The 11,195-nt window shown below is 39.7% G+C and overlaps 1 protein-coding gene across 1 annotated transcript in view; it reads left to right on the top strand.

Annotated features, from left to right (window-relative positions):
* Positions 1 to 631: 631 nt before the first annotated feature.
* Positions 632 to 11,195, top strand: part of LOC131147768 (protein TIC110, chloroplastic) — a 29,469-nt gene continuing 18,905 nt past the window's right edge. The window contains exons 1-6 of the mRNA XM_058097327.1: positions 632 to 1,309; positions 7,215 to 7,274; positions 7,454 to 7,577; positions 7,678 to 7,746; positions 7,864 to 7,962; positions 8,274 to 8,340. Coding sequence (XP_057953310.1) covers positions 738 to 1,309; positions 7,215 to 7,274; positions 7,454 to 7,577; positions 7,678 to 7,746; positions 7,864 to 7,962; positions 8,274 to 8,340 — 991 coding nt within the window. The 5' untranslated portion in view covers positions 632 to 737. The remainder of the gene's footprint in view (positions 1,310 to 7,214; positions 7,275 to 7,453; positions 7,578 to 7,677; positions 7,747 to 7,863; positions 7,963 to 8,273; positions 8,341 to 11,195) is intronic.

Genomic DNA, 11,195 nt, shown 5'->3' with positions numbered 1-11,195 from the left:
ACTTTCCCTTTTTCCTTGTTTTATATCTTCTTTACCATGACTTGTAATATGCCACAATTTTTTATTCTTAAAAGTTATTTGTAACTCCCAACAAAAAAAAAATATCGAATCTTAATCAAAAATTTATATGAAGATCAAAATCATCATCGCTCGTATTCAAAGTATGTAATTGCATTGCATGTTTGGTTACAAACGCAACCACTTCCATCTCCAATTTTTGCACATGGTATTAATCATGAGCCAATCTTCTCAATCATCCCTTTCAACATTACAATCATACAACACAAAACATTTTGTTAGGAGTAGTGGTGAGCATCGAGTAAGTTTTGTAGAGGATTGTGAGTTCGAATCCTAGTTGATGTGTTTTGAAGGGCGACTTCTTTACACGGGTTTGCTAATGGTTGACCACAATGGCGAAAAAGCTGTAATCGCATCCAGCTTAATTATGAGGGGCGCATTGTTGGGGGTGAGGCATCATTTCAGGGGAGGGTTACTGTCATATTAGGGGGTCCGAAAGATTCGTGGGTGACCGCGTTATCCGAAAAAATAAAAGAATTTGGTAAAGTTAAGAATTTTTTACCTTAAAAAAAAAAAAAAAAACAAAAAGAAAATAAAGGACCCATCCCATATCATATCCAGGTATCCTCTTCCCGTCGAGCAATTTGCCGTGTTAAACCCTATAAACCCCTCGCGGAGCCGTCCGTCATTTGACTCATTTCCGTTGCTTCCGAGGGGCCATGTCTTCTTCCATTCTCATCTCTTCTTCTCCCCATCGATCCCTTCTTTTCTCTCCACTCCTCAACCCTAATCCTCTCTCCACTATTTCTTCTCACAATCACCTTGTACGCCTCTCTCACATCAATTTCACCCCTCTCAGAACCTGGACACACACCCGCTTAAACTCGCTCTCTACTCGGCGCCGTTTTCGAATCTCCATCGTCCGTAGCTCGGCCGCCGGTTCGGACCAACCCAGTACTTCGGTAGGTACCGACGTGTTCGGAGGCGCGAAGGAGCTCTCCGGGTTCCAGTTGCTTGTAAACGGCTTGTCACCGCCCCTCAGGTTAGCGACCTCGGTCCTTGTATTTGCTGGCGCTGTCGCCGCTGGATATGGATTGGGGTTTCGTCTCGGCGAGACTCGGAATGCGGCGGTGGCCGGTGCCGTCGTGCTCGGTGCCGCCGGCGGTGGTGTTGCTTATGCATTGAATTCTTGCGCCCCAGAGGTTGCTGCTGTGAATTTGCATAATTACGTGGCGAGTTGCGATGACCCAAATTTGTTGAAGAAGGAAGATGTCGAAGGAATTGCCAAAAAGTTAGTTCTGTTATGCCGAGATTCATATTCTTTGATAATAACTGGGATTAGATGCAGTTTTGGATTTAGGTTACAATTTGTGTTGCATTTGGTCCAAATTACCACAAATCTAAATTGAACATCTAAATTCTAATAAATTCTAAGCTCCCAGCAGAGGCTGACATTCTGTTTGGATTTGGAATTGTATGATTTAGCCAAAATGCAACGCGAAACTTAAATTGAATGAACTCAATGCTTCCAAGTGCAACATTGAGGAATTGTAGGTTGTTAACAAAACTTCAATTGTGCTTTCTCCACTTGAACATTACTAATTGGAGTGCTATAACTGTCTAGATGCACATACGATGATGCTTTTTTTTGCGTAAAATCACAAATTACTCCATATACTATTGAGCAGTCCCTTTACTTTTAATTAGATCAGTTCAGGACTTGTACTCACTGATTTTATGTTGTTGTTTTTGTCATTCTTTATATCTAAAAATATTATTGAATCCCCCTTTATAATATTTTGAATTGATATTATACATGAGCTTGGCATTAAAAAAAATCTCAAGAAGTTTTATTTGTGATGAAGTGATTATGGCTTCATGTTAAAGTGAGAAGAAAATGCAAGAAAGGTATATGATAAAAGAGCTAAAGAAGATACTGAACAACAAGTTCATCTCTATTATTCATCTCATATCTACATGATGTACACAGTGAAGGATCTGAATATATAGGCAATTACAGATAATGGCAGAGCAGAAAAATACAAAATTATCTTGCCGGCTTAGCCATTCTGGTTAGCTTGAGATTCCACTAGAATATGAGGCCGTTGGGTGGTTTCCTTACTGTGCGCTGAAAGCTTCATGTTGGTGTGCTGAGGTGGAGATGAAGCTGTATCTCCAACATCCCCCCGCGATCCAGAAGGTACTGGTGTTACAGTAAGATTGGATCAGAGCAAAGCAAAGCGGGCAGTGGTGAGAGGCTTGGTCAGAATGTCGGCAATCTGGTCTTTAGTAGAAATGAAAGAGACTTGGAGAGACTTGGCAACAACGCGCTCTCGGACAAAGTGATAATCCAAGTTTACATGCTTTGTTCGTGAATGCATTACTGGGTTTAGAGAAAGATATGTGGCGCCAATGTTATCACACCAGAGAGTTGGTGGGTGAGTGAGCGAGATACCAAGTTCAGATAGGAGAGACTACAACTAAAGGAGCTCACAGGTGGTGTTAGCAACAGATTTATATTCAGCTTTTGTGGATGATCGAGCAACGGTCGGTTGCTTCTTGGAGCCCCATGAGATGAGATGAGAACCAAAGTAGACACAGAAACCACCCGTGGATCAACGATCATCAGGACACCCAGCCCAGTCAACATCTGAAAAAGCAGATAGGATAGGAGAGGAGGAAGTAGAGAAGAACAAACCATGGTGACGGGTGTGATTGAGATAGTGAAGGATCCCCTTAACAGCAGTCTAGTGGGGAATGCGAGGAGAGTGCATGTACCGACAGACACGATTGACAGCAAACGAAATGTCTGGCCTAGTGAAAGGCTAAGTATTGAAGGCTTCCGACAACACTTCTATACCAATGAGGATCATCAAACATGCAGCCATCCACTGCAGTGAGTTTGTCAGAAGTGGACATTGGAGTGGACACAGGTTTGGATATGTGCATATTGGTACGTGAAAGCAAATCAGTGATATATTTTTGTTGAGACACACAGGTGCGGTGAACTTCAATGCCGAGGAAGTAACTTAGCGAACTGAGATCTTTGAGGGGAAATTGAGAGTTTAAAAACTGAATCAGATTGGAAATGAGGGAAGAATTGGAGCTCGTAATCACCAAACCATCAACATATACTAAAACAAATAAAGTGGCAGAAGCGGTTCGCATGGTAAAGAGAGAAGAGTCAAAACGAGGGCATGTGAAACCAAATGAAAGGAGTTTATCACACTGCTTTGCAAACCAGGCCCGAGGAGCCTGTTTAAGACCATAGAGAATTTTTTTAACTTACAAACATGTGAGGGAAAGTCAGAATTCATGAATCTTGGGGTTTGCTTCATGGACAGCTTCCTCAAGGTCCTCGTGCAGGAAGGCGTTCTGAATGTCAAGTTGACGCAACTCCCAATGTGAAGAGACTGCAAGGGAGAGAAGAAGGCGGATTGTAGCTGGCTTAACAACCGGACTGAAGGTTTCGTGGTAATCGAAGCTTGGCTGCTGATGAAATCCCTGAGCTACAAGGCGAGCCTTGCGCCATTCAACTGAGCCATCAACTCCGCGCTTAGTTTTGAAAATCCACTTTGAGCCAAGTAGATTGAAACTTGAAGAAAATGGAACAAGATCCCAGGTTTGATTGTGAAGAAGCGCAACAACTTTAGTGGACATAGCAGCACGCCAAGCAGAGTGTTTAGACGCCTCGGTGAAGGATTGGGGTTCTTCAAGAATGGAGGAGGAGGAGGAGGCCGACACAGTAAGGGAGGCAGAGGGTATAGATGGCCACGAAATGGTGCCATCAGTACAGCAAAGTGGTCGAAGAGACTGAGACTTAGATTTGGTCACCATGGAATGAGAAGGAACAACGGAAGTGCGTGAGGAAGGGGGCGATGGTATTGGGTTTGCAGGAGGTGACGATGCGAGAGAGGGAGAGATGGAAGTAGGGTTAGGGCAAGGTTGCACAGACATAGTGGGCGCGGAAGTGAGTAATGGGCCGGGAGAGGCAGGTGGAGTAGATGGGCCGAATACAGGGGCGGGAATGGGAATAGGGATATTGGGTTGAGAATGAACATTAGGTGAAGGTGAGACCGTGGGCTTGGAGAAAGGAAAGTCATGTTCATTGAAGATAACGTCCCGAGACAAATACAACCGACCTGATGGAATATGTAGGCATTTGTAGGCTTTATGATCCGGACTATATCCCAAGAAGACACAGTAAGTGGAACGAAAATCCATTTTGTGCTTATTGTAGGGCCGAAGATTGGGCCAACAAGCTAATCCAAAAACACGAAAGAAAGCATAATCTGGTATCTTGTGCAACAAAATTTCGTAGGGAGATCTATTGTGTAGGAGGGGTGTGGGCATGCAATTGATGAGAAGAGTTGCGGTTTGAAAAGCGTCAACCCAGTATGATTGAGGAACGGATGAATGGGATAATAAAGATAAGCCAGTTTTGACAATGTGACGGTGACGACATTCAACACTTCCATTTTGTTGGTGAGAGCCATGACATGTGACTCGGTGTGAAATGCCACAGGAATGAAAGATAGGATTTAAAGGGCGAAATTCACCACCCGAATCAGTTTGAATTGAAATAATATTGGCATTGAAAGTGTTACGAACAAATTGAAGGAAAGCTACCACAATGGGAGATACATTAGATTTTGATTGCATAGGGAAAAACCAAAGAAATTTAGAAAAATCATTAACAATGGACAAATAATAGCGAGCATTGTTTGTGGAAGGTGTTGGCGCAGGACCCCAGACATCCATGAATAGGAGCTGAAACGGTTGCTGTGATCGGGATGGCGAGGTTGGGTGTGGAAGTGCATGAGCTTTGGCGGAGGAGCAAACTGGACAGTGCCCAAAGTTGATGCTGGAAGAGAACGGGAGATTAAACTGACAAAGAACCAGGGACGTAATGCGAGGGGAGGGATGACCGAGGCGTGAGTGCCATAGATGAGCAGTGGAGCGGAGAGCAAGATGGGCTTGAGGTGGTGAGGGTGAAGGCGCTGCATCTACCGGCAAAACGTACAAGCCATCTTTAACGGGACCCTTGAGGAGCACCTCCTGGGAACGTGAGTCCTTCACCACAAAACAAGATGAGTGAAATTCAAAGAAAACATTATTATCAAAATTGACGAACAGAGAGGAGATTGCGAGTAATAGCTGGAACATGAAGTAAGTTGGTTAGGAGAAAATTGCCAGAGGAGGTGTTCAAGTGAGCAGAGCCAGTATGTTGAATTGGTAAGGAGGATCCATCGCCAATGCTGACTTGATCGGGCCCCTGATACGAAACTGAATCCAGATTGAGATTCCCAAAGTCTGAAGTGAAGTGATGCGAGGCAGCCGTATTGGGAAACCAGGTATTTGCCATAGGCGAAGGCGCAAGGAAAGTGGTATTGTTGGTCACAAGTGAAGGTGGAGGTGGTGACTGATAAGCCTGATCAAAACGGTAATAGCAGGTCCGGGCTGTATGTCCGTACTTGTGACACACCTGACATTGAGGACGAGAGGAATCTGAGGAACTGGGAGAAGAGCGAAAACCTCGTCCAGCGCCACGACCTTGCCGACCCGCACGGTATGAGCTGAAGTGACGACCACGGGAAGACCCCAGGGAGGGAGGTCGAACAGATGTGGAGTTGGCAGCCAACGGTGTGGAAGATAAGAGAGCTTGGGTTTGATGATTTAAGCGGGACTCATGATTTAAGAGGTAACTGTAGATCTGAGGGGGAGAAAGAGACTCTGGATGAGTAGTCAAGGTGGTGACAAGCGACTCATACTCGGTACCAAGCCTAGCGAGAAGGTATATAGAGAACTCAGAGTTGGTGAGGGGATGGCCAGCTGCAGACAGGGTCGAAGCCAAGTTTTTAGTACGACTGAAGTAGTCAGACACAGATTCAGGGCCCTTCTTGATAGTTGCTAACTGGTACCGAGTGTGAACAACATGAGTCGAGGAGTTGGCGGCAAACAGATGTTGCAGAGTCTTCCAAATATCATAGGAAGAGGTACAGTCAATTACCTGAGCCAGAACAGAGTCAGAAAGAGACGCAGTAAGTGTGGACGTCAGCAGCTGATCTTGCTGAACCCATCGCTGGTAATCGGCATTAGGTTTGCCGTGAAGCTGGGAAGGAGGTGGTGGGAAGGAGCCATCAACAAAACCAAAGAGTTGATGGCCCTTCAAGAAGGGAACCATCTGAGTTTTCTAGAGAAGGTAGTTGTCGATGGTAAGTTTAGTTGTAATGAAATGAGAGGAGGTAGGGAAGGATGAGGGGTTAGGGGACGATGGTGGAGGGGGTGGAGGAGGAGAAGGTGGAGCAGTGGAGGAGTCTGAATCGGAGTCAGAAGCCATGAAGACTACTGTATGTTGGATCGGGACGTGAGTCCAGTGAATGGCTCTGATACCATGTTAAAGTGAGAAGAAAATGCAAGAAAGGTATATGATAAAGGGGCTAAAGAAGATACTGAACAACAAGTTCATCTCTATTATTCATCTCTTATCTACATGATGTACACAGTGAAGGATCTGAATATATAGGCAATTACAGATAACGGCATAGCAGAAAAATACAAAATTATCTTGCCAGCTCAGCCATTCTGTTAGCTGGAGATTCCACTGGAATATGAGGCCGTTGGGTGGTTTCTTACTGTGCGCTGAGAGCTTCATGCTGGTGTGCTGAGGTGGAGATGAAGCTGTATCTCCAACACTTCAAGTGTATAATTATCATGAAATAATTAAAAAATAATTTATATATTTTCTGTAACTAATAATGTCAGGTCCTGGATGAGTTGGCTGGTCCAAACGTAGAAGTACCTTCCAATAATTTCAACTTTCCAATTCATAACCATTAAATTAGTTTAGATGGCAACTTTAATTGAATAACATCTTCTTAATTGTACAAATTAAAGGTATGAGGACTAGAATAGACATGGTGGAACTTAAGGTTTGGTTTTATTGTTGTTATTGTTAGGACTAGAATAGATTTTATCTAGTAGCATAAGGACTAACTTATTATTTCACTCCTTTATATTTCTTATGCCCTTCCCTTTGCATTCGGAAAAATGCATTTTGCATGAGAAGACTGTTTTCTTCTGTACAAATTTTCCCTTTCTTTAGGGAAACACTCTTTCATAGGTTTCTTTCCTATTTACTGCCATGTGGCTGATTATGTTTTCTGTTCATCTATTTCCAATGCTTAATCTTTTAGGTATGGTGTGAATAAACAAGATGAGGCATTCAATGCAGAGCTTTGTGATTTATATAGCCGGTGAGTTGATATTAAATGCTTATTTTCAATTTCTTTTTGCTTTTGTCTGGCATATGTTTTTTGTTGACAAAGAAAGTTGCAATGGTTTTCCTTGAAATCATCAGTGTATGTATGAAAGTATGCCTCTAGGCTTGATGGCTATTCCCCCCCCCCCCCCCTCCTTTCATTTTGCCATTTAGATTTGTATCTTCTGTCCTTCCTCCTGGAAATGAAGATCTTAAAGGCAATGAAGTTGAAACTATTATAAAATTCAAGAATGCTATTGGCATTGATGATCCTGATGCGGCTTCTATGCACATGGAGGTACTGTAATATAATTATTTTTTTCGATGCTGAAGGATGTAGTCCTATGATTGTATGTGAATAAAAACCCTGATGTAAAATATTATTTGGTTGCTCTTAGATTGGCCGGAGAATTTTCAGGCAGAGGCTTGAAACTGGAAACCGAGATGCTGACGCCGAGCAACGTCGGGTAGGTTACTTCTGATTATGCTATGTTGTTTATTAGTTTTGAAAATTTCCTGGACTTATTTAGGTGTTCTAAATGGAGAAATGGAGCTTGACCATTTTTAGTGAGTCTCCAGTGCAGGCATTTCAGAAGCTGATTTATGTTTCAAATCTTGTTTTTGGGAAGGCATCAACTTTTCTTTTACCTTGGAAACGCCTTTTCAAGGTTACTGATGCCCAGGTATTTCGGTAATCTCCTGGTTTTATGTTTAATTTGCATGCTATTGTCTCATAATCTTATTCCTGTATTAATAAATGATTTAATCGCTGCCCGTGACCATCCTATTATGCCATTTTATTTTGTTAGAAGTTAACACGGACCTGGTTTCACATCATCGCATGTTCTCCTTACTGTCTTCTTCTGCCATTTTATCTTCTTAGAAGTTAACATGGACCAGGTTTCACATCATCACATGTTCAAATGCAACAGTTGATTTTCCAACTTCCGTAATTTCTTATAAAGTTCAACTTCCAACCTTTTCTGTTTGCTAGATTGAGGTTGCTATCCGTGACAATGCTCGGCGGTTGTACACCCATAGGTTAAAGTCAATTGGCAGAGGTAAATATATGAAGCATTGATGCTTGCAGCATTAGTTGCTGATTTTTTTTAGATAGCTTTGCAATAAGCACATTAGATCCTGTATAAATGGTATTTGAATTGTTCCTTATATATAAATGTGATATGGATCTTATAATGCTTTTTAGCTATCAGCTTATCTGCCATGAGAGATTAAAATGGCCCATAGGTTTGTGTTCTTAGATACACCCTTATTAGCTAGCATTCCTATTTTTGTAAAATTTCTTTTTTCTATATATGATGTCAGCAGTCGCTTGGGAGGGCCTTGATACGGGCCTCAATTATCAGAAACCTTACTGCTGATAGTGTGCAATAGCTAAATTTCTATGCTTTAGTAGGGAACCTGTAGCCTACCTGAATATTGATGATGACAAGTATAACTTGGGTGGTAGGCTAGATTGGCTGAAAAGATACTGTCATTTGGGAAGTCTAGTTGGGGTGGCTAGTAGATGAATAAGTAATGTCGATGTCTGAAATTAATGTGCCAATAATTCACAATTATGATTTTGGGATGGCATATTGCTATATTAAACCCAAGGGTTGGACTGGCATTTAATGGGGCCTTTCTCCAAAAGCATGAAAAATCATGTTTGATCCTTTTCCTCTCCATGAGGGCCATCCTTTCCTATAAAAAAATGATGATAAGATGCTGTAAAGCATATAATTTATGCTTGAGACTTAGGAGTTTTTGTGACTCTTGGAACATAGCATTTGCTGCCAGTGGCAAAGCTAGAAATTTACTAAAATATTTTTTTGCAATTTATTGGGTCTGAGCGTCCCAATGAGTAGTTCATTGCCCATCCAAACCATTTCCTTCCATTCTCCAAGTTTGAACCTGGAATGTCTAATTTAAATATCCGTGATTAGACTGTTGCTTAGCTCCCTAGTGGCCAAGGTAAGAGTTAAATATGATCACAGATTTCATAACCAATTTTTTTTTTTGATAAAATAAGAAATTTATTAAGGTGAAAGAATATACACAGAGGATGATAAATCCTCTAGACAATTTTAAAGGAAAAATAAAATACAACAACAACAGCAACCAAGCCTTAAAAAAATAAAATACAACAAAAACAGGCTAACAAAGCCAATTAGTTGCGAATATCAGAAAATACCGCTGGCTGATCCTCTAGCCACTGTGCCCCAGCCATGTTCATTGCGGTATCTCTATTTCGGCTGGGGTAGCTACTATATTTGACTGTTTGGTGTATTTCTGCATTTGAGACGGCCTTTAGAACACTAATTGCTGGTCTAAGTGGTCTTTGAGCCTCCCAGACTTCTTCAATGCTATTGCAAGAATCATGATCTTTACAAATCTATTGCATGCCTCTCTCTCTGTTCGCCAGGTGTAGGCTTTTCAGGACACTCAGATATACTGAAGCCAAACTTCCATATTTTTAAATGTGACCACAATCTTGAAGCCTCTGCCTTGTCCAGAACTCTTACTGGAAAACTCCTCCCATTAGCTGAAATCTTTTTTTTTTTCCCAATCGAAATGAACTGTTTGACAGCAGCATCATGAGTGAGAGACCCTCAGAAATTGTGAGAATTTTTTCCCATGGTTGAATGGGTTCTGCAGACCAAAATATTTTCAGTTGTTCCCTTACCCAGTCTTGTATTCATGCTGTGATAGCATTAAAAAACAATTTTTTCTTAATAAATTCTGAGTGTCACACGATCAAATCCGGTTTTGCAAACCAAAATATTTTCAGTTGACCACCCAGTTGTATTCATGCTGTGATAATGTAAAAACGACTTTTAAAAAAAAAAAAAAATTAAATTCAACAAAAATAAGATCAAATTACTCATAAAATTTAGCATAAATAGGTTGAGATTTGTACCTGAAAAAAATATTTTTGGTTGAAAAATAAAATAAATATTATAAATGCTAAATAAAATGTCTAACCAGAACATTTTATAAAATTATTATGAAGTGTTTAACATCATTTAGATAAATAATAGCCTAACTTTTAGAAGATACATTATAGGGAAAAAAATTATAGACCTAAAAGTACCATTCAAATAATAAACTTCAAACTTATTTGAAATTAAAAATTAATTAATTGATCATTAAGTAAACTAAAAATAAAAGTTATAAAAAGTTTGGGTAGCAAATCATAATTTTGAAATTGCAACAAACTTGTAGATATTTTCATTGGAAGAAGTCATATATTAAAATTATTTACAAAATAAAAAAAATGAAAAATGTATACGTCATTATTAGATTTTTTACGTACAATGTTTTATAATATTAATATTTAGTATTTTGCATAACTTAGAGCATTCATGTCAAATCATATCCTATATTAAAATAATAAACTTCAAACTTATTTGAAATTAAAAATTAATTAATTAATCATTAAGTAAACTGAAAATAACAGTTATAAAAAATTTAGGTAGCAAATCATAATTTAGAAATTGCAACAAACTTGTAGATATTTTCTTTGGAAGTAGTCATATTAGAATTATTTACAAAATAAAAAAAATAAAAAATGTATACGTATTTATTAGATTTCTTACGTACATTGTTTTATAATGTTAATATTTAGTATTTTGCATAACTTAGAGCATTCATGTCAAGTCATATCCTATATTAAAATGTCTTCCTCTGTCCATGTGGTGTCACAATATTATCTCATCTCTATGTTTGTACTTTATAGTTTTAAACAGACTATAAATTTTTACAAATAACATTGGATATTCATGCTTTAATATTTTTGAAAATTCATGCTTTAATATTTCTAAACTTAATTATGGAAATATATTATTAATTTGCTTAAAAAATATAAATTTTATCAAGAATTATTTAAATATTTTACACAACATTATTCATGTGC

Source organism: Malania oleifera, chromosome 2 (assembly GCF_029873635.1).
Source record: "Malania oleifera isolate guangnan ecotype guangnan chromosome 2, ASM2987363v1, whole genome shotgun sequence".
Lineage (NCBI taxonomy): Eukaryota > Viridiplantae > Streptophyta > Magnoliopsida > Santalales > Ximeniaceae > Malania > Malania oleifera.
The sequence above is the reverse complement of the archived record's forward strand: the minus strand, read 5'-3'. Positions and strand labels throughout refer to the sequence as shown.